The following is a 24550-nucleotide window of genomic DNA, read 5'->3' on the forward strand; positions in this document are numbered from 1 at the left end:
CGCAAACTGAAGACAAGCAAGCAATGGCAAGGCACCTGCTTACGGCAGGGATGACGCGCTTTCACCCCTCCGCTTAGCAAACAGCAGAGAACTGAAGACATAACCCAAGCAATGCTCTGCTCAGGTGATCCAGACTATTTAAACCTGCCTACAGTGACCCAAACTCATGCCAAGAAGCATGAAAGCCAGGAGGCTCGGTGCACTTCAACTGTGTTTTCTTTCCCACTCTGTAACTCACAGGCACAGCCATAGGAAGAGGAAACTCACCTTCCACCCTCTGATGTACGACTGTACTATAATAGCTGAACTCTTTATCTTCTGATACTTCTTCTGTTGCTGTATAAAAATGAATATATGGTGCTCAGAATATTGCGTTACTAACCTCTGAAAATATCACTAGGGATAGAAGTAATAAATGTTAAATATGAACAATTTCTGAACAAGCAGATCAAAGCACAGATTGTCTGTTAAACTGGAGAGGAAACAAAACCCATCAACAATGCTACATGGACAATGCCACTCTCTGTGTACAGAAACAGTTCATGGTCAGCAGCACAAAAGTTACATGGATTAAATACTAACAGTAACAGCTTTATTTGTCTTTCCCACCAGTAGGGCAGCATACAAACTCTCAGAAATACTCAAATTTGTTGGCTAAGCTTTTCATTGCCTTTTATGCTTTTTCTATTAACTTAGGGAAAAACAAAACAAAAAAAACTAAATGTACTCCTGAATGACACATTGGGATATTATCCAAGTACACCAGGCGTTTTCTTACTAAAAAACAGCAGCTCTCCAGTAGGCTACCAGCCACTATAACAGTGAATAACAGTTGATTGACTTTGCAATATGGCTTCTGGGCTTCATGCTCAGCCCCATCAGTACCAGGGAGCATCACAGTGAGTGAGCTAGAGAGACTTGTAAGACTCAGCAAGGGTCTACAGCTAGGAAATCAACAATGACGTGGACTTGGTTATGTATGGCAACTACATTTTCCATTCGTTAAGATCATACAAGATCTCAAATCAGAAGCACGGGCGCATTGCAATTCTGTACTGATGTTGCTTGTAGAAACAGTGTATTCAATCACAAAAATTCACAGAGAAGAGTTTTACAGTGTAAAAGCATTTCTTCTCAGGTGCAAATAACTACACTTTTTTGTAATAATCCATATTTTGCTTTCATTATCCATGATAATTGAACCAAACATGAACGGCTTTCAAGATGACAAATGAAAGTGCTCGTCAAATGAAAGGAGCAACCGTCAGTTCTCCAACTTCCAGTTTAAGATGCTTTCTCCCTCTTTCAGGTGATATTTTATCAAGCTTTCTAATATAGGTAAGGAAATGCACTTTGACATCTGAGACTTTAACACTTGATAACAATCTATCTGTTGTACCACATGCCATTCACTAACTGATAAAAAGACAGCTCATAATGGCACGGAAGACCCAGTCTACAAAAAGATCTGTTTGAAAGCTGTACCGGTGTGGACTACTGAGCTATGATACTTATGGGCTACAATTAAAATAAATCCTTAAGATTCTTCCAAGCAGCATTCTTGAGCCTCAAATGCAAAGGTCCCAAATAAGGAAATAAGGGGAAATACAAAAACACTTAGGAATTACTGAATTCTACAGAATCACACATATATATTACCAAACTTTTTTTTTTTTTTTTTTTTTTTTTTTTTTTATTTTTTTTTTTACACATAAGCCATATGCTTTGAGAGTGGCACAGCATTTGGTTCAGCTGAATAAAAAAGGCTAGGCCACAAAACCCTGCTCTCAGAGCTAATGGCTAATGGACTTGAAGGAGCTTTTAATTATTTAAGCAAAAGCAAAAAGAAAACACTTAAAAATTTCTTTAATGTATATTTTTAGTATTTAAATACTAGTATAAAATTGAATTCTTTCTACAGTCCTCCATACATAGGAAAGGCGGTTATGAAAACTCATTAAACAATAATAAGATTTGCTTCCCTGACCCTGCCACTAATTTAGTCAGGATTGTCTTACCGCGTATCTCCTGAACCACGCAGCAATCACAATCTGGCTTGTTTTCATCAACAAGAAGCGTGTGCGGCACTTCCAACCTCTGTAAATCTTCTCAATGAGAGTAGCCAAGTCCTCCAACCGCTGCTTTCTCAGATCTTCTAGTTTGAAGAGCTGGGTGTATTTTTTAGGGTTTTGTTTGACATTGGAAGAAGAACAGAAGGCAAAGAAAGACCAAACAGCCTGTTAATTACAGTTATTCTAAGCAAAATCTCTCCTTTATTCAAGTTCCCCCTTTACACACCTTTTCCTGCGACACCAGCAGACACATCAACAGGTTTGTGAAAGATATGCTGCTTTAAGTCAGCACATGAAAGTTAGATTAAACTCAGGCTGACAGCTATTGTAGAGAATTGACTCTCTTTCAGACTTCATCAACGTTCATTTATCTCAATTTACTGTGTCTAACACTGAACCTTTAGCCTTTTTTTAGGCTATATTCTCCACCAACCAATGTATCTAGAAAAATCAATAGGAACGAGCTGGCAAATTATGCAGTCCATAGCAGGCTATCCTCATAAAAGATGTCTTGATTTTGTGTAGGAAGACATTTTTCACTTACCGTTCGTGGGTTGCGGATGAATATCTTTGATCTACCAAATGAAAATTCTTCTTCAGGGATTTCCAATTCATTAAACAGTACCTCTACGCCAGTCCTAGTAAGAAGTAAATGAGCTTAACAAACACGACCCCCAGCTCTAAAACTTCTTAGTTTACATATTCACAGATTAATTTCTGGAAAATAGATGAAAGCTTATTTTAAATTCTTAAATACTGCTTGACATAAGCAGCTTGGAAACCTAGCTCGCTTACTTGCTGTTTATTTAGCTAAAGGCAAGAATAATCACGGTAAAGATTCAAAATCATTTGATGAAAAAGAGGCAATTTTCATTTAGCAGCATCAGCAATGGCCTATTTTTTTCCCCGCTTGCTTCTGTAATGATTTTGAACAACAGTAATTTTTACATCCCTGAAAAGGGTAGGTTTTCCAATGAAGGAACTCACGCAAAGTCCAAAACGATTCTAAGGGAATTAAACAAGTAAAACACTTGAGCTGCACCAGCTTACTTGTCAATTTACTATTCAAATACTTGATTTTTCATTAAAAAAGAACAAATTATTTTAAAAAAGACAAAAATCCCAACGTATGGAAGATAATCATTGTATTCACTGAAATGGGAGAGTTGAGAAAACTGCAGTTCTCCTACCTGGCTGGCCCTCTCCAGTGGGGCCAGGTCTGCTTGCACAGCATTTTGTATCTTTCCAGGCATGGCTCGTATGCCTGCCTGAATGCATACCCTGCCCTTCTAACCCGGACATTTTCCAGAAGACCGAGGTAGCGGATCTGGTGGCACACCAGGGCATCATTGAAAATGTGCGCAGCCTTTTTGTCATTGGGCTTGATGCATCTGGAAAAGAAATGAACAGTGACACTGGACCGCAGCCCTGCAAGTCAACAGCTACCGTTGTGAATCGTAGGTTTCAACAGACTTATCCTTGAGTGCCAAAACATCATTTAACTCAGCCAAATACAAATTCACTGACTTCACTGCAGGGTCATTTACCTAATGTAGTTTGGATTTTTTGTCTGGAGATTTTTCATCAAGGTAGCAACTGAAGCCTTGAACTGTGATCCTGCTGTTGGTGGTCTTTTGAGATTGATCTTGGCAGGGTTACCTTCAGGGAACAGTGCTTTGATAAGAGAGTGACTGGCCTTCCACATAGCCTGGGAGAGGTCCCGGTACAGAAGATCATTATTTTTGTCAACAAATCCTTCCACCTGGTACATAACCTGAACAACAGAGACAAGTCTAATCAGAACATGGTTTGGACTGTCGGATGCAGGCCATTTCCAAACTGCACCACAACACTGATTTTTCTTCTTTCTCACTATTCAGTACAACTTAAAGATCCCAGCAGCAACTAGCTATCCATGCAGTCCTCAGGGGACTTTTATTTACAAGAACTCTCACCAGGAAAACAGTCCAATGACAACAATCATAAATGCAAAGCCTTGACCAGCAGCTGATGATGCTGGAAGCACCCTGATGAACTTCATGTAGATCTCAGAGCTTGTCTGGCTTCTTAAATTTAATTTGATCAGTCATGACAAGTCATCAGGCTGATAATACAGATTTATCAGCTTTCTGATTTCACAGTTAGTCCTTTGCAAATATGTACTACGAATGCTGACCATCTATCTTCTACTGCCGTAGTCATATTTTACACAACAGCAAAGGACTACGAACTTGGATGACTTCTTGTTTAGAGAACACATTTCATGTTTCTGACAGGTGTGGTAAATGCCACTAGTGACAAAGCTCTTTGCCTGATCTTGCTTAGATTTCACAACAGAAGGGTCAAATTTTTGCTGTCTAGTGACCAGATCAAAATGTTCTCAGCTGAGGATGGAAAAACAATCCCCAAATAGTTGGAATTTACTGACTGCTCTGTTGTGTAAATGAATATCAGTGACGACTGAAGACCCTCCCTGGCCACTAAGACACAATCTGCTTACAATCTTTCCCAAAGCACTGTGATATTTCAAATTCACCTGGAATTTTGACAACCAAAGAAATATCTAAGTATTAATCCCTAACAGATGATAGAAAGTCAGAAAATGAACGACTGCCTTGAAGGCTGAAAGCGTGGCATTTCTAGTGCTACTTTGAAATGACAAATCATCAAGCTAATGCAAATTTTATAATTGAAAAAAATACTAAAAACTGGAGGGAGAATTAAACAGCATCAGGAAAATGGAACAGTTTCCAAAAATTCATTAGTCTGTGAAATTAACAGTTCAGTAGTGTTTTCAAACCTATTTTTGCTTAAAAAAAAAAAAACAAGTTTGTCTCCTTTCTACAAAGAATAGTTTTGATACTCATTAACGAAGTCATTTGAAGTTGGCATTAAAACATCTATCAGAATTGTATTTTTTCATATAGCTTATGTTGTAAGAAGCAAAAAGCATTCAGAAGCCTTCAGTATAGTTTTCTCTTCCAACTGTTTCAATATCCAGACTTTCAAAACAAACTCAGTTCCTTCATATGTACAAAAACTCAACCTTCTCATCACCCTAGCTATAGACTGTCACCATAGCTAACAACTCCAGCTAACTCATCGACAAAGAACACGCTTTCCAAATTATCTTGCCTTCAGATATGCGTGACTTTTTGTCATTCTAAACAACACAACTGTTTTCATAGACCCAGCAGCACAATTGTTCTATCACCAAAGCCCATGGGACATCCAACCAAAGAAGCCCGGCCTTTGGTTTTGGCTAGAGCAGCGTGATCTCTGAAAACCTCCAGCCAAAACCAGTATCTTAGGTTCAAGACTGAAAAGATTAAAACAGGTTTGGACTTTCTGATCCACTATTGACTCAGGTAAACCTCCTCCATGACCATAACACAATTTAATCATTTCAAGAGCCTTGCCACTATACCAAAGTTTCACACAGGACCAACGCTCTCCAAACACCAGAGTCGAGGTCACAAGTACCTTGCCAGCATAATGCTGAATCCTGAAGCAGCTGTGGGGCAGGGTGGTGTCATTAAGGAACCGGGAGCACTTGCTCATCCTGCTCTCAAAATGCTGGTGGGTGGCACAGACTTGGTTGAGCTTTTCTAAAAAGGTGTCATCGGTGACAGTTCCTGGTCTCAGGCACTCCTCATCAAGCATGGCCAGGATTCCAGTTTGGTTCTGAAGTTTCAACACAAGAGTATGAGTGTCTGTTTTCATCGTATTTATATCAACACACAAAAATGAGATTGCTCTTTCCTGTTACACCAGAAGTACGTCCCTCCAAACCGTCTCCACTGACCAGTTCTCTTTTCCTCACCCTTACTCCCAACAGACCTTTAGCAGCTCAGTTTTTGAAAGGCTGCTTTATAGATTGGAATCCTCCAAGTTCATCTTAGTTGGCAATTCTGTGTCTTTTACTCAGACCACAGAAACTCCAACTTAAATGAAAGTAGCTAGTTTATGGGTAAAAACAGCACACATTTTAAATGGAGAGCTAAAAACTGTCCTGAATGTTAAGGAATTTGCTGTGCTAAGTCCACAGGAACTCCTCCTATCAGATACAAGGATTTGCTGTATCTAAAGTGATCAGTAACAAATCATGGAGATCTCTGGTTTCCACAGGAAAAAAAAAAAAAAAAAGCTATTATTTACAATACAGCATGTGATATCTTTCAATGAAAACACTGCTGCTAAGTGTAAACATTTAAGTTTTGCTTTTTATTTCTCTCACGTAGGTTCTGCTGACCATTTGTGACACAGAAAAACATCTAAACTTTGGAAAAAAAATAATAAAATGAATGTGTACCATTCAAAATAAGATTATTAATACAAACAAGGGCTTGTTTTATCAAAGTAGAGCGAGGATGCATACAGATGCTATGGTTAAATTTTATTTATCAAAGCAAAGTACAGTGAGGACGCGTACAGATGTTATGGTTAAATTCATACATGCATAAAAATCATTCGAAAAGATTATTGTAAGTAACTTACATTTTCTATTAGGTCACAAATTATAGCATTGTTGAAATACTCAATATGTGTCCACTCAATTCCCTATAGGGGGAAAAAAAAAAGTCTGAACAAGAAAACAACGGATGGAGCATTTCCCCTAGGCAACTTAAATTATTTTCCAGCTAACTATTTTTGAATTCAGTTCCATATGCTTACCAACATCTTATTTATTAAGAAAGAAACGCGGTCGTCTCCCGCTAACATTATCTGCGCAAAACGGCTGCCCTTGAGCAGCAGCCAAAGCCATTCTCCATTCCTTTCCCCCATCGGTGTCAACTTCCCATGCACTCCCCTGGAGCAGGGCCAGCTCTCTCCTGCCCAGCCCCGGCTCAGCACTGCTCTCTGCTCACTCCCACTGCTTAGAAGGGAAGAAGCCCATCTCAGGGCAAGCATCTGAGATCAACATTCTAAGCTCTGAGGGGTTTTGTTGTTGTTGTTTTTTGTTTTTTAATGGGAGAAGGAAAAAAGGCTAAATTTAGATGAGACCATCTGAAAGAAATCCAGACTCTGGGAGTTGTTCAGATATTCCTAATATCCAAATTTTTTTTTAATTTTACAAATTATTTTACAGTAATTAAAATACAGTGATTAAAATATCAGCAGCAACATTTACAGGATGAGATGTTAACACACCTGGAGATAACACAGGTAAAGGACTGGGAAAAAAAAATTTCTTAACTTGCATCCTGCAGTGACATCTTACAATTTAAATTTTTCAGAGTGCTCAAAATATCACTGAAAAAGCAAATTGCAGTGAGTATGCTTCACAAGTTTTCACACTGAATGCAAAAAAAAACAAAAAAGGCATGTCAAAGCTTCATGTTGTCCTCAAGAGCACGAAGAAGGAACTTGATTCCATTTTCAGAAACGTCACTACAGCAAAACAGTATCATATAAAAAGCCACTCCCCTGAAAAGAGGTTTAAACGTGCATCAGTGTGGCTGAATGGAGACGATGGGGAGAGGAGAGGATAATAAGAGATGGTTTAAACGTTACCTCTCGAATGTATTCCTCCTGCTCTTCTTTGAGGGTGAGTTCAATGAAGATCTGCTGTAGCTTCTCATTACAGTAGTTGATAATGAATTGCTCAAAGCTGTTGTCCTGTCAGATGACACACGTTTGCAGAGTGAACACACTGGTGTTGAATTGTAGTAAGTTCCTGCAGCAGCTGCACGTCAGCAAGCTGCTCTATTCACTCCTAGTTTTGCAGTATTCTACTGAGAATGAAATTAGTTTGGAAAACTTAGACCAAATCCTTCCCTCAGTCTTTCTTCCTCCACTAGAAGAAATCACTGGCTTTATAGGTCTCTATTGGTGATGCCTCTGTACTACTTCCTTGGGACGAGTCATAAGGACAACTACAGTGCCAGGGAACAAGCAGTTCTGCTGCGTTAATCTGTCCCCATACATTACACACGGTCTCCTGCAGGTCTGGTAAGTAAAATGGTATTGGCTCTTTTCCAACCAGGATCAGCCAGCATCAAACAAGGTATCCTACTTCACTGCAGACTGAGGAGCATGCTGCTAAGATCTGATGGCCTTCAGAGGTCAGCTTCACCTCTTCCCTGTCAACCAATCTCTTGACAAACTGCCCCCTAAAACAATGGGAATTTGGGCTTTATCAAACAAAAAAAACCTTCAAAAGGCTGACTCCTACAAAACTGGCTTGGGGAAAAGCACGTACGTAACCCTTTGCAGAAGGAAATGGGGAACAAGAGCCCCAGGAAAAGGTGGTGGCAAAGGCGAGACACCGCTGCAAAACACTTCCAGGAGAACAGATGGCAGGACTGGAAACAGTGACTCTCAAGTACCCTAGGTAGGGCCCTCAGGTTCAACCAAACATCCCCAGGGCCTGCAGGATAAAGCTGGGGTTCACCACATCTCCATGATGTTAAATGAGCACAGCTGGGAGGCCAGGTGCCCATTTTGAGGATCATTTCCAAAGGAAAAGGGAGCATCAGCCTCCTTGGTTGTTTTTTTGTTGTTTTTTTTTTTTTTCCAGTGCTTACAAGAGTCATTAATATTTTAACAATTCCCTACATGTGTCTGCAGAAATAATTGCAATCAGCAGCTATTTTGGGTATCTGTTCCTGGTCCCTTCTGGGCTTTGTGGTTGGGTTCCCCCTCCTTTCTTTATTTGAATTGCTATTCATCAAGAGCCCTCTGGTTATTTAGGAAGCTTGAAATTTAGCATAATAAACCACTATGCGTTTTTAGAATATGAAAGAAGTCTGCTGTACATTATCTGTAAAGCTCAAGTTAGAATACTTTTTTTTATGACTACAGGCAATTGCAATCATTTAAAACCTTTAATTAAGGATCTGGTCACTAAAATAAGATTAAAAACACACAAGCAGATTAGAAAATATTTAGGTAGCACAGATTACTTCTATCATTTTAGTTTTAGGTAAAGCAAAATCACAGCTGATCACCCCAAATTCTCAGCCGCATTAAATTCTGCCCCCCCACATCAATTGCAATTATCAGTCAGAGATTGCAAATTTGCACAGCTCTAGATGATAAAGGCAAAATTTGGCATGCATCAAAACCAGCACTGCAAACAAGTTGTACTTACTGCATTCTGTTGAAAAAAGAAATTACATAAACTGCAGTCAATACTTAAATCACTTCCAAAGAAACACAGAGCAAAAATATCTATTAGCATTTATTTGCTGTACAAGTAAAATAGCAAAACAGCCTGGTTTTTCTTAATCATATTTCCATTTAACTGAAACATAAAGTGCTACATAGATGATATATACGATGTTTGTGTAGATGCATATGGTTATATTCAGTCCAAAGACTCCAAAGTAAATCAAGGGATCAAGGCGCATCAGCACGTAACACAGAGCAGCACTTCTGCACTGTCACATCTCTAAATAAGAGCAGACCTTTTGACTCACAAAGCCACAAATACAGCCTCTGATAAATAAACCTCGGTAAAAGGAAGGGGGAATGGGGGAGGTGGGAGAGAACACTTGAAGAATGAGCTTATGTGACTTATGTGACACACGCAGATAAGGCCTTTGCTTTAGATACACTTAGTATGACATGAAAAGACCCCCATCTGACACATCACCTTGGCAAGAGGAAGGGTTGAGCACCCCCCTCCTCCTGCCAGGTACACACCACTGATTCAGAAGAACTGTTACCCCAAAAGCACACATTATTCTGATTTCAAGGACAGCAGGGCTTATATTTCACGTGTTACACGTAGTCCTCAGAAGAGGATAGAAAGCAGACTGCAAATCCAGCTAAAGCACCTCACTGCAAGGTCATTAACAATATATTAAAGTAATTGCTAGGTGCTTTCCTCATTTGCTGTGTATCTGTGATATTTATGGCCTGTCACAGAAAGGCAAACCAAAATCCACAGAGCTCTTCGGAAATCACTTACTATAAGCTAGGAAATTCTATCTGACATTGCCAAGCCACCGAGAATTGCTATTCCAGGAAAACAGGCACTGAAGATCAGTCGTGATTTTGGCTTTTGTGTGCGACACAAAACTAGCAGTTATTTAAGCACAGAATGAGGGAAAATGTTTGGAATTACTGAAGTTCTGAAAACACTTAACTGAATAAACCGAGAGACGTTTGGTAAGCTAACTGCTGTTCAGAAAGAGCCATTTCCTTCCACGGATTTTAAGAAGCATTGTGAAGAACTGCTTTTAGTGTTTGCTTCTGGGCAAATGTGAATAAAAAGATGGAGATTCTGTGAATGTATTCCCTCTTATTGTAGAGCTATAGATTTTGATTGCGTAAGGGCTTCACAAACCATATGCTGGTGCATGCAAATGGTAAAGAACTGTCCATCACTATTCCAATGATGGCTTCTTGATTAATGTGGTAAAGATAGGAAGAGGTCTAAAGAACTTTCTTTTTTTTAGAAGATGAGAAGGCATTATTGGCACCAGGGACAGCACACCAAAAACCCAGCCAGGAGAAACAGACTGGGAGGGCTCTGTGACCTGAGACTCTATTCACTCCTTGTGCTGAACATCCTCCTCAAGTGATAGAAAGAGCCTTCACAAACAGTAAATTTCAATACTCTAAAAAAATTTCAGGAAAAAAAGAATTAGGCTAGCACTTCCCAAATACTGAAGAGTTTCTTTTCCAGGCTGTAATTTCACTGCTTTAATGCTGCAAGCATCACTTCAATCGCTGCTTTTTTATAGCAGGATTTCATAGAATCCCTCTGAAGCCACCGTAAAATACAAAACATAACCTTTCAGGAAGAAAAAAACACTCAGTCTCTCAACTGAAATTAAAGGTGCTGGGTAGCAAAATGTCACCTGAAGAAGATACAGATCAAGCAACCACACACAGTTCACTCCATCAACCTTTTAATGGGTGCAACAATAAATTCAGACAACTAAAAAATGCACCGACAGAAATCAAACCTGCTCCAGCATGCTTTTCACTTCACCAATAATGGCACCTTGCTCCCCATTTTATTCTTTATTCATTAGTAAGTAGGAATAGGTTCCCTACCTAATGAAGTCTGACTGTGAGCATCCTATTTTCTTGGATCCTCTCCACTGTTTTCCATAAATCAAGATTACGTTCATCACAGTGCACAGACTCAGCTACATCACCAATATCACCAGTATCATCCATCTGCAGGATGTTTCTCAACTTTTCCTCTTCCTTCTTAATCTTTCACCCCACCAGTTCTCACTGAGAGCCAATCCCAAAAGATGCGTACCGGCAGCCTACATCCATGCTGACCAAAAGGTGTTCAGTAGCACCTCTTCAGATGCCTTACACAAACAACACATAAAATGAAAAGAAAAAAAAAACCACAAAAACAACACATGGTATTTAAAGGAAAAGCACTGTTTGCACCAAAACCCAAACATTTGAATTTTTGAGACTGTCTGCTGAAATCAGCAGGAACGATGACATTAAATAAACCTTTAGATCAATATTGGGGGGAAAAAAAGAAAAAGATGCTTTTGGTATAACACACACAGCCACAGAAAGTAGCTTTCAACCAATGCACCCCCAGGGGCATCAGAAGCTCCTGAGCTCCCTCTGCCACAGGTGGGTGAGCCTAGGTAGTTCAGACCATGTGCTACCACTGGGGCTCCTTACACAAAAGCCAAATGGCAAATGCAATGAAAAAACATCTGGGTGCTTGCTTCAGTGATATGAGTGGTGAAATGAACGGTGAAACCAGCCAGCAAATTTCATTTACATCCTCCTGTGGTATCTGGGGATAGAAATTTCTATGTATGACCACAGAGGCATGTAAATGACATGAAACTAAGAAATATAAATGTTGGGAAATGAAAATGAGCAAAATGGGTACCGTGCACAGAAAGAAAATGAGAACAGAGACACTTTATCTTATAAAACAATGTGCTACGTGTGACCCAGTTAAAAGGTGTTTGAAAAAAAATTAAGGTTAATGAGAACATGCCATCAATCCCCTACTGAAGAAGTGCTGTGACAGTCTGGGGACAAGTGCTTATGAACAACTCAAACTCCTCTGCTAGGCTACCATAGTGCTAATGGCACACACACAAAAGTCACGTAAGAAAAAGTGTTTGCATTTGTCACACAAAGAGCATAAAGATGTGACCTATTAGGTCAGTCTGTGGTCCACCTCCCTCAGCCTTCTGCCTCCAGCAGCAGCAAGATGAGGTCACATTAGGGGACCATGTAAGTCTGACCACTCTGTAGTCCAGAACATCCACACAAAGCTGCAAATGCATGTTTCTGAGTCTTAATATTGCTGTTCTCTTTGCAGCCAACATACAAGGGAATGACAAGTCATCAAAACCACAGACTTTTCCCTTGCAGAGCAGAAGACTGCAATTGCTAAAGACGTGGCAGAACACTGCGCTACCCATCAAACCAGCAAGCACTAGGGCCACAGCATTTCATCCTGGTTTAGTTTTGTGATTTCCAGAGCCTCAAGCAGAACTTGAGGTGAGCTTGTGTATGTTTGCATCAGCATTTCAAATATTTCCTCTGTTGAAAGCAAACAGCCAATGGGATTTGCTTTATAAATCTGCATTTCACAAAATAAGCCTCTCTAAATACTTAAGGTATAAAGTGACTAACTAAATGGCGACTAACTAATTCAGAACACAATAGTATGCAAGGAAATGATTGCTGTAACTGTATTTTAAGGTCCCCACAGCACCCAGGAATTCAACCAAGGGTCACTCTGCAAAGCTCCCTATTTCACATTTGCCAGCAGACGCAGTTGATCAATTCTAGATTAAAAAGTCCATTTTTTTCTTTCAGTGCAAGGTATAGGGCCTAGAAGAAATTATGTTCTGGAGATTATTAAAGCAGCAGGACAACAGATATCTGCAGCTGAGATAGAGTTGAGTTAAGATGTGGAGAAAGGGTCCCCAGAGCCTAGAAAACTGAAGATAACCGAAGACCCCAATAAGCCTGTTTTGTCCATGTGCTTTTCTCTCTACTGAGTCTTCTTTCTAGTTATTTGGTGCTTCTCCAGTAAAATCATCCTTAGGGAAAAACAGCAGGCCAGCAGCAATGTCCCCAAGCTCAGCAACTGCCCTTTCATTTACTAAGCAGGACACCAGCAGGCAAAGGAACTGAGCCAAGCTGTTGTGTGGCCTTATGGTAGAAGCGGAAATACCTTCCCACTTTTTTCACGCCTCAAAAATCTCAGAAATATCTTTGCAATGTTTACTCTTTTCCTTTATTGTTTGCCTCCCTCTAAAGAAGATAATTATCACAACTGCAAATATGTTAATATAACGAAATGGTATTCGTGTTTCTAAAGACATTTCCTCTATAAAGACATCAGCACACATGCAGCTGTCCAAGCAAGGTGACCAGGCTTCTTTACATCACCACGTGGGACTTTTACAGACAAAAAACAAGCAAACTGTGCACAAGAGATCATCCCTCGGTACTCAGCACTGGTGAGGCTGCACCTCCAGTACTGTCTTCAGTGTTGGGATCCTCAATACAAGAAAGACAAGGAGGCCCTGGAAAGCATCCAGAGATGGACAACAGAGCTGTGAAAGGTCTGGAGCACCAGTCTGATGGGGAGCAGCTGAGGGAACTGAGACAGTTGAGTCTGGTGAAAGGGAATCTCTGGGGAAGACCTCATGGCTCTCTGCTATGTGCTGAAGGGAGGCTGCAGTGAGGTGGGGGTTGGCCCCTTCTCCCAGGTAACAGCACTAAGGTGAGAGAATGGCCTTAAGCTGCACCAAGGGAGGTTCAAGTTGGATATTAGGAAAATCTTCTCATAAAGTGTGGTAAGGTTTGGAAAAGGCTGCCCAAGGAGACGGTGGAGTCATCATCCCTGGAGGTGTTCAAGAAAAGGGTAGATGTGGCACTAAGGGACAAGGTGTAGAGGAGTCACAGGCATGGCAGGACTAGTTGATCTTAGTGGTCTTTTGAACATTAGTATCCTATTAAATAAATAGAAGCACTATCATAGTGTGCCACAGACTAAGAAATGGACCTGCTTTTGCTGCTGGGGGGCTTGTTTGATTTTTTTTTATTGGAGATAATTCTACTTACCATTGACTTTTATGCAGAATTTGGTGTATGCTATTTCCTCACACGTTCTCTGGGACATGGATCAAAACAAGTTGGACCTGCTCCACCTCTCAACCCGGCTTTGTTGTGCCAACAACACTTACCCAGCAGTCAGATGAGGCACTTTGCACTGCCCCAGACCAATGCTCAGAGGATCCCTGAGGGCCACATGAAGCCCTCCTTTACACTTCTCAGCATGTACTCCTGCCCCCCTTCTCACCCAGCTGAAAGCAGGGCCAAGCACAGCACTTTCTGGCACATCTCAAGAATAAGCCTCGTTTGGCACCTTCATAAAGCTGCACTCCAAATCATTAGCTTCAGCTGGACGACCAGCTACATAGCAGTGCCTGAAAGTTTGGAGTAAAGCCTTTAAGCCAACTAGCACAGACATCTTTATCTCTAAAAGCCAGGCAGGATGACATATTCTCACTTGCTCCACAACATTCAGTTTTACATACTCTAGCCTTCACCTACTGAAGAAGTGTACAGGATATCACCTCAATTTCAAATTAAGTATTCAATCCATGCAGGAGGAGTCACAACCGACCCTGTAGGAGGCTGTAATCCCCACCCCAACCAAACCCCAGCCCAGGCTGCAGACTCAGGACATGTGTGGTTGCTACAAAATGCGGACTGACAGTCCGACAGCCCTTATGGCCAAGCTCTGACACAACGCCCAAGTTCCTGCAGCATCACACAACCACCCCCAGCCCTGCAGCCTGCCTTTTCACATTGACTCTACTCCCTAAATACCTGCCCACAGACCCTTTGCACAGAGATGCCAACATTCCAGCATTCAGCTCTCCAAACACTCAACCCAGCAAATGGCTTACCACAAAGGGCATGGCAAAAATGAAGAATAAACACAGCTTTGCAGCACCTATTTTGCAATCATTTAGCTAAGCTTGCTGTTCAAATCTGCCAGACCCACAGAGGCTGAGGATTATCAATAGATTTAAATTGCCTAATCTGAATTTTTGGACAGCTGAGTCCTTAAATCTGTGTTCTTGGATAGCTTTCAGGTTTGTCTGAAAAAAGTTTCTTGTGATTGACAAAAATACCAACCGTGTCCAAAGCCCAAAGAGTAGAAGCCAGCACTATTGTCACAGCATTCATTATCTTGCCTTTGCTAGACTTCAAGAGCCTTCCAGTTACTCTGTAGGTAAACTTCAGCTTAAGTTAAATACAGAAAAAACAGCAGACAGCAAGTACGGTCAGCTTTCAAAAGCAGCTGAAAGAAATGCCATTTTTATATCATTTAAATTAGACAATCATAAAATCATAAAGGTTGGAAAAGACCATTAAGATCATCTAGTCCAACCATCACCCATCCCCACTGTGCCTATTGAGCCACGTCCCTCAGAGCCACAGTTGCTTATAACAAACAAGACTGCAGTCATTATCACTAGGTGAAGTGTAGGATGCTTGGTTTTGGTGTTGGGTTGCTTTTTTTTCACTCATCTTATTGCAGGAATTATTAGATGATCTAAGGAATCGTCCTGATCAGAAATAAGGATGGTTTAGGCCTTACTGAAAAAGTCTGTAACAAATTCATGTTTCTGCAGCAAAAGCAGATCACTCTATAAGGCGTTCCAGTAACTTAAGCAAGAGCTTCATGGCAAAACAGCAAACTAGAATATCATTAGTTTAGTCTCTAGTGATCCTAATGGGTAACTATAATAAGGGCAAAATGTAAAATAAAGAAAAAGTCAGTAAGCAGGCATCTTGCTACCTACTGCAGTGGCATTAATCTTCATTTGCAAATATTTAGCATATGAAAAACTCTTCTTAACCCTGCTATGATTTTTGTCCTCACCCCAAATCTGTTTCTTCCTAGTTGTGATCGTGAATTAGGACAGAGAGGGAGAAAATATGTCTCAGGCTGTGAGTCTCTTAGGTGCCTTTATGCTCCTTTATGGAGTTACAGGTCAAAAAACAGACAATAATGATAAGCCTAGCTGCTTGCTGAATAAAATCATATCTAAAGCAAGCCTTTTCATCTTCAGCATATCAAACAGCAAGTTTAAAACCTACAGACTTTTTTCAGTTTGTGGTTATGAGCCATTTATAAGCAGATGTATAAAGTCACTGCCACCAGCTACACTTCAGCTAGCCATCTGAACACTCAGCAGTCATGTTTACAAATGCACCACACAGCAAAAAAACTTGAAATTCCTCTACACTTCTTACGAAATAGATCTCAAGCTATTGACTTTCCCTCAAGGTGCTGGTTTGTTTGTCCAGCATTTAAATCTCATGCATTTAATGGTGGGTTCAATATAGTTAATTTTAACGCTATATTTCTTCTGTGATCTGATTACTTGAATCCTCACCAATCACTGCTTGTTTCCATATGTTTTCTGAAGATGTTTAATAATTTTTGTGAGACTTGAGCATTTGTTATAAGGCTCAGTGTAGAAGTATTTGCCTGACATTCTCTTTCTACAATGACATTAATACACGTGCAATCATTCAAGTGACCGCAAGAGCAACTACACTTTGTTTATGCAGTGCTCATTACTGACTTATTTTACTCAATGTAAGGATTATGACATTGCATCATCTTAGCTGCAACAACAGCTGCATAGAAAATGACTTTTCTTTTACTTTGAAAGAGTATCTTTGCTTTTGATTCAGTTGAGAATAAGTCAGCAGTTTCTGATTATAAAATTAACCTGTTTGGAAACACAGGAATGTCCAAACTGGTAGTACTAGAAATACAGCTGATGCAAGATTTTCTGATGGTTTGTTTTCCCATCACTTATCCTTTGAATTACAGCACTGCCACACAGTCCCGATACTGATAGTTGTACTCTGTGACTGTAATAACTCCAGAAACCTAAAATAATGAGTTTCTCCTTCAGGCATCTCAACGATAAAACATGGCATAATGTTTCTGACATACTGTCTGAATCCCATTTTCAATGTGCAGAAAGAATTCCACTTATTTATGCGATGCTGGACCAAACTGCTTGAGTAGCACTCCTACCAGTCCTTAGTTCATGAGCAGAATGCTCCCATCTTGTATATTTCAGAACTGCCTTTCCCATCTCCTCCAGTAGAACCCATTCTCATCATCTAAAGTATGAATTTCCCATCTCCTCCAGTAGAACCCATTCTCATCATCTAAAGTATGAACAAAAACTTTCCTATGTTATTTTGACACTTTTTGTCTGAATTGCCAAGGCTAACTTTTAAGGTAAAAGAGAAAAGCCTTGTTTTTCTCTTTTTTCTTCTGGAAAATGACTTACTTATGACCTCCTGAGAAACTGAACTACAAAAAACAAAGTGGCATAGGAGCAACAAGATTAATTTAGCCTGTTTCTGCAGCGCCGTCCCTCAAACACCATTACTTAGTTGGCTTGTGCACTAGTGCAAGCTTCTAGCATCTACCTCCCCTACGTGCCTATCCTCAAACCAAACAGAACAAAAACAGATGCAAGCAGGGGCCCTGCCCCAAGCTACCAGCACTACCACTGCACTCTCCAAGCTTGCTAAGAGTACACCAAGGACCAGCACCAGAGATCTTGCAGCAAGGCCTGCATTCAGCCACATGACCGCTGGCAGTGTGTTTTCAAAATATTCCCTCATGTTTAACACAAACAGTACAAACCTCGCTGACTAAACCCTTGAATCAAGTATCACCTTTGTTTTTCCTCTCCATAGAGGCATTTTGATTTGCACACACTTTGATGTTAGGCTTCTGAAATTAAGCTTACACCACCCACCCGTATTTAATTACTCTTCTCTAAATTGTTCCCATCTTCTACACTGTTTGAAGGTGCTTGCTGGATTTTCAAGAGAGATGTAGAGAAGCAGGCAAGGGCTGAAAGTTTTCTGCTGATCTTTCTCCTCAACAGTTCCCAGTTTCAATAGTTCTTTCCAACCAAGGCTTAAATCTCTCAAAATAAACGGGCAGAGTAAGATTTATGAAGCCTCCTTAACCCAATTAATAATTCCTCGTTGATTGTTTTTGTTTCAGAATATCAGCAGGCCAAAAATACTATCATAAACAAACAGCAGAGAGCCACAGGTCATGAGCTAGGAATCAGTACAGAATATTTATGTAGGAGAAGCAAGATGAAATGGAATATTGCTCTTCATTCAATTTTGACAGAGAAAAAAAAAGTGCAGGTTTTGGTTTGTTTTTTTTTTTTTAAAGGAGCAAAATTTGTTCAAAGGCATCCACAAAACACCTCAGGGCAGAACTGCCAGGCTTCTCTCATGCTCAGAATGTATGTCACAACAAACAAAATGCCTTTATTTTGTTACCATAAATATTTATCTACCTATTGTGTGAAAACACAAGTTTGGCTTTCATGAGTTTCTGGTCTGGTTGCCAGACATGCAAAGACATCTCTCTATTTTAAAGCGTTTTTTGGCTAAATATGACACACTTGATTCAAATTACGTGTATTCCCATTACACATTCAAAAACTATTTGGTTTAATAACAGCTCTCATGTTAAACATTTATTATTATAAAGGTCTTACCTCAAAAATTTCAAAGCCATAGATGTCCAGCACTCCCATCACCTTCTTTCTCACTTTTGTTTGTGCCTTTAAAAAATACAAAGCAATAAATATGTTACTCTTCTGTACATTTCATATGGGGGAGTCAAGAAAACTAGTGTATCTCATAAGCAGGCCGTCAGGTTGTGTAAACAAAAAATGCTATATGTTGCTTCTCAAAATACACTTCAGGTGAGTTTTTTCATGAGCTTACAACAGAGCAGACAGCAATGTCTGGAGCTGTGACACAAACATTCCCCTGTACCTTAAGACCATACAAGCAGGTAAAATGAAATTGGCAAACAGTTTTCTCATCCGCTTTAATTTGATTCCGTTCTATTGATTTTCTTACGGGCATAAAACAGCAATACCTTAATGCTCTCGTTGATCCTGGTAACAAGCCAAGAAAAGAGGCGGCTGTATAAATTCTTAGCCAGAGCATCGCGAGCATAATATGCCTAAAGAAAAAAAAAACAACAACATTTTAAATGCAGGGCTTGACACAAGTTTTGAACAGAGTGCGTGTGACTCGGGCAGCGGCGCCTCTGCCTGAGCAGGCTCCTGAGCCAGAGTGGGCTGCCAGGAGTTTTCAGCAGCATCCTTCCACCCTACTGGCACAGGCAAAAGTTGCATTCCCCATTCTGATCCTAAGCAAAGGACTCAAGCAACTGCAGTCTGTGAAATTGCATTCCTGCTGGCCTGGGCTGATGAGACACAGGTGGCAATCAGACTGGCTTTGCAGTATTGCAGAAAGATAAATTCACACTGGCAGCAAAAGTTTTTCGGCTGCCTGGGGCACACGATCCCTTAGATTACTCCAGATGCTCTAAATAAAAACAGACTGCTTTACCACAATACTTTCAACATGTGCTCTGTGCAGAACTGCTTCAGTTTTTCATCCTCCACAACATTTTCCATCTTTCTGAAGTAATTAACACACAGAAACAACACATCCAGCCCATCTGAACTGCTGAATCAGAACACGTTTATGCTAGTGATTACACAATACAGCCTATTAGTTGGGGCTTTTACTTGGGCAGTCATGGATTCAGGTAGCATAAATGGCCATTTAAAACAATTATTTCTGTTAAAATCAGGACCTCTTTATACCTGGGCCACATTCAGCGTTGTTGAAACTTTTTCTTGCTTGGCTTCAACTGTCCGGAAGCTGAAAGCTCTCTCCAACACTGACTGGTCTATACCTGTCAGCTCGCAGATCTCCTTCAGCTCTAAGGTGAAAAAGCAGGGTGTAAGTATAATGAACCCTTTCATAGCGCTGTTTTTATTCCCCCAAATGATTAGCTTTAAAATAGCTCAGTGTTTTCCCAAAACAGGTTTTCCTCAACTGCAATGTTTCCCATCCACACTCCCTCCTCCTCCCCCAAGCACAGTTTCTAAAAAATGCACAGCACGAGGAAGCGGGATCCAGTGAGTTATGAGCTTTGAAAGCACTTTCTGTTTGGATATTTCTGCAAAGAAACTTTTCTGCCATTTGTCACAGGCTACTCTTCTTGGTGAAGAGCTTTGAAATGAAAATAGCTCAACCTCCAAAATGTATCAACTGCACAAACATGACATCAGATCACCAAAGGAAGCTATAGAAGAAACACCCTACTGCAAAAACAAAACAGAACAAAACAAAAAGCCTTTGCTGCAGAATAACCAAGCACTCACAGAAATGCAAAGTGCCACTCCACATTTCAGAAGAAATCATTAATGAAGGGGGAAAAAAAGTCATTTTTAGAATTTCAAACACGGAGCAATTGAAATTGCACAAAATTTGAGTCATGTTTGCCTGCAGCTGAGTTTTGGAAGCAATCAGTGATAGGATGAGAGGTAACAGCCTTAAGTTGGGCCGTGGGAGGTTCAGTTTGGATATTAGGAAGAAGTTCTTCTCAGAAGGAATGGTGAGGCACTGGCACGGGCTGCCCAGGGAGGTGGTAGTGTCACTGACCCTGGAGGTGTACAGGAAACATGGAGATGTGGCACTGAGGGACATGGTTAGTGCACACAGTGGTGATGAGCTGATGGTTGGACTAAATATCTTAGTGGTCTTTTCCAACCTTAACGATTCGATGATTCTACAATACTGTACACCTACAGAAATTACAAAATCCACAATGAACTTCAGACAAATCAATGCTTTTCTTCCCATCGCTAATTTCATCTTACCATTTTTATCTTTGATTTTACTTTCATCTAAGCCGTTGACACGAGATTCAGGCTTAAACTCAATGTTTCCCAGTTTCAGAACTGCTGCCACCACTTCAAAAACAGACTGTGTTTCATGATCCATGAAACCAACAATCTGCATGGCGTTCTGAAAAGGAAACAGATAACGAGATAAAGGAAACTACATTCAAAAGGATCATACTTGCAGAAGCATTAGCAGAAATTAGAAACGTTTTATAGATAAGTACATTCGTAGCATAAAGGGTTACAGAGGATTTGGTAATTGAGCTGGCATATTAGTCTAGCCCACTTCTAGGATCCATATCAGACTGCTGAGAACAGTTCATGGATTTTTAAAAGCAGTATTTTTTTAGCCATTTAAGTTTATAATCCAACCAAACTATAGATAATCAAATAAAGAGATAATTGCTGTCTTCTCAAGTGCATACTGTTGCTCAAAAGGACAGTACCTTTTAGAAACCACATTTCTACGACAACCCTCAAACGACTCAAAGATGACCCTGCCAGCACTGCCCAGAGCAAACGGTCAAACTGCAGGCGTAACAGCTCTGCACTTCTGCTGAGTACTTTGGGGTTTACACCCAGCCCCTGTTATTCCTTACCCGAACTGTTCTGAAGTTTGCAGCATCATCCACTCCATTCACTCTGGCAGAGTCCAGGCCCAGGTAGTTGTATCTGCTGAAGTCTCGCTCCAGCTTGAGTTTGCCTAATAAATCAAGCAATAACACCATTGTAACAGCATGCTTGTTAGCAGCTCTTTTGTCCCCCAGAGTCAGTATTGTCAAGAATGATTTTTATTTAAAACATTGCTTTCTTTAGGGATCTTTCAATTACAAGAGTTTGGTTAAGAACAGGCTGCTTTCTTTGTCTAGAATGCAAATTGTCTAGAATTGCAAATGTCTTCCATTCTGACTGAGATGTCTGGAAAACATAAAACTATACATTTACTGCAGGTATTGCTACTGCTTCTGCTAATAACATGACAACAATAATTTGAAAAATGAAAGCATGCTGCATTTCCCAGAAAACAAGATACGCAGGGAATGGTCCATTAAGGAACTGTTTCTGGAACAGGCACAAGTGTCACACTTACAGAGGAAGTCTTCCGATGCACCAGACAGGATCTGATAGAAAATATGGAAGTTTCTTTCACCTCTTGGCTGCTTAACAACACGAGATTTCTCCAGCAGATCTAGGCAAACAAACAAAAACCTCACAGGTCAGGGAAAGGTTTAGCAAAACATTTTCATATGAATATATTGGCCCACTTTACTTCTTTCTGTGATCACCAGGGAATAAGAAAAAAATATGTAAGGTGCACTGCACTTGTAAATGCAAAACATTGTAAAATGCAAACAAAGGCTGCAGATTGCAAACTACAGAGAAAACTCAGGTGATGTGCACAACAGCCAGCAGCCAGCGAAACACCACTGCCTGAGAGCAGCATTTTGGGCACCAAAGAAAGGAGCTTTGGAGCTGCACCCAAGGAGCTGCACATCTGAGCGAAGGTTAATCCGCAGGACTGTTGCATGCACTGTGTATCCATAAACTCTGGACCTTGTTGAACAAACGTTTGTGTTTCTATAACTCAATAATCCTAGTTTCTTTCTACACCCAATGACAAAGTACAGGTACACCCAAGCAAGAAGCTGTCCCACACCACCAGCAGTTCCACCTTGACATTACGATGGGGTGGGGTACAGATTTTCCCTTGTGCCTTTCCAGGTTAAGGACTTTTTTTTAAATTTTAACTCACAGACAACCAACACTTGGCAAGATGCTCCATTGGAAAGGCAAAGATCAGACATAGAAGTCTCATCAGCAGCTGGTACCACCTTTCCACCCATGAAGTTGGAGCTCTCCTCACTGAGCCATGGCTGGAACTCAGAGCCATCCTGTGCCTAACCCAACTCCCTCACTTTTAATTCACAGCCCAAAGGAGAAGCACGTTCCCCTTCAAGTGGTAACGCTGGGAAGGAGGAAAGAATGGTGAAGGTAAGGCAGCACTGAGTCACGTTGGCTGCACAACTTCTCCAGTTAAGTGTTGGAACAGATGGCAGCCAACTTTAATCTCAAAGAAATAAACAACTTCAGCTCCCGCAGTGGCTGCACACACTTGAGGAAACGGCTGTGTTTTCAAAGGATATTGAAGTGATGCAGTTTGCGAAGCGGTTTGGCTTAGCTGTGTTGAAAAACATTCTATATATAAATTGACTCAAACGCTGTCATAAAAGCTTAGCTACACATCCTGGCAAAATATTAAATGTAAGCCTCCTTCTAGTTTACATGCATGCCTTCCACAGATACAAAAAAGTTTCCTTAAGCAGATGTCGAATTTAACATGTTATGCTATACGGATAGCTGTCTTGAATTTTCCCCTGTGGTTTACTTTATTTATGTGATATATTTTTAGAAGCAAGGAGGTTACTAATTAACAGCCAGCTTTCCAAAGTCCCAAAACTCCACTGTCTGCCTGCCTTCATAATTGAGGAAAAAAGCTCCAGAAACAGTTGCTGACAAAGCTGGGTATTTACCTTAACAAAGCAGCAGCTATCAGTTCTTTTTTAAAGATGCATTCATTGTCTGTGCTGGTTAAAAACGGCTTTTCAAAAGCAGGCATTACATATACTGCATTTCACATACACCCTGTTATTTGCTTGTTAATCATTAAATCACTGGAGGGCTTACGTGGATTAGGGAAGATCACATCATGCTAAAAAGCTAGATATGTTTCAGCAGGGAATCCCAGGTGAAATATGAAAATGTAAAGCTTACAGACATTCTGGGTAAGATATTTTAAGATCCCCACTTTGGAAGGGGTCCAAACAAGTGCCCACGTGAAACATGTTGGACTGTAGCACAAAAAGCTATTTCAGATGAAACAATTAGTGCACACATCAAGAGGCACAAGAGAAACTGAGCACACCCAATCTGCAGTGTGCATTACACGCTGCTGGAAGGTGGCACTAAGGGACATGGATGGTGGTTGGTAGGTTGGGCTGATGGTTGCACTCCATGAACTTCACAGTCTTTGCCAGCCTAGATGATTCTGGGAATGTACACACACAAATATCATCTTAGGAACAAGACAGACACATGTGGATGAAGCTGTGTGTTACAGCTGGATAAGCTACTGCTTATCTTCTACAACAAGGAGTGTGGGGAGGAAGGGGGGGGTAAGAGCTACTACTCTCTTTCTTATGCTCCCATTCCCATTAACATGGCAGTTTTAATAAAAGGAAAACTAAGTCAAGTATTTTATTTCCACAATATTACTCCCAGGTGAAAGCAAGAGAATTACGCAGCCCTACAAACTGCCTTTTCCCACAAGCACTGGGGGAAAAGTGTGTGAGCACACAAGCATTCAGAAGAGCACTGTCTGCAGCAGTGGTACCCATACACACCACGCAGCATGGGAAGGCACACATACTATCTACTTCACTGAGACAACGCAGATGCCATTTACCTTGCTGGAAATGCTGAGGCCTTCACAGAAAACTGGCAGAAAAGGAAGACTCAGAGGATTCAGACTTGCTAGATACTGCAGCTTACTTCATCCTCATGACTCAGTTATTATGTTTTTGTAGTGTCAAACAAGCACAATTCCACTGAACTCTTACCTACACTCCTATCTACTTTACAGGGGAAAAAAAAAAATTCCCAGCTGAAGTCATATACTTAACAACTACATAAATCACGTTCATCTCAAATTTTCCACTCCTGGTT

The 24550-nt window shown here is 40.6% G+C and overlaps 1 protein-coding gene across 5 annotated transcripts in view; it reads right to left on the reverse strand.

Annotated features, from left to right (window-relative positions):
• The window catches only part of MYO1B (myosin IB), a 104046-nt gene that overhangs the window by 17520 nt on the left and 61976 nt on the right, over positions 1-24550 (reverse strand). For all 5 annotated transcript variants that reach the window (XM_048953461.1, XM_048953459.1, XM_048953463.1 and 2 more), the window contains 14 exons: positions 21918-22016; positions 21427-21530; positions 20804-20951; positions 19742-19860; positions 19003-19089; positions 18614-18679; positions 7587-7691; positions 6570-6632; positions 5556-5756; positions 3620-3846; positions 3263-3463; positions 2617-2710; positions 2019-2168; positions 268-336 (listed from right to left, as the gene is read on the reverse strand). In XM_048953461.1, the coding sequence (XP_048809418.1) occupies positions 268-336; positions 2019-2168; positions 2617-2710; positions 3263-3463; positions 3620-3846; positions 5556-5756; positions 6570-6632; positions 7587-7691; positions 18614-18679; positions 19003-19089; positions 19742-19860; positions 20804-20951; positions 21427-21530; positions 21918-22016 (1733 nt within the window). The remainder of the gene's footprint in view (positions 1-267; positions 337-2018; positions 2169-2616; positions 2711-3262; positions 3464-3619; positions 3847-5555; positions 5757-6569; positions 6633-7586; positions 7692-18613; positions 18680-19002; positions 19090-19741; positions 19861-20803; positions 20952-21426; positions 21531-21917; positions 22017-24550) is intronic.

The sequence above is a fragment of the Lagopus muta genome, chromosome 8 (genome assembly GCF_023343835.1).
Source record: "Lagopus muta isolate bLagMut1 chromosome 8, bLagMut1 primary, whole genome shotgun sequence".
Lineage (NCBI taxonomy): Eukaryota > Metazoa > Chordata > Aves > Galliformes > Phasianidae > Lagopus > Lagopus muta.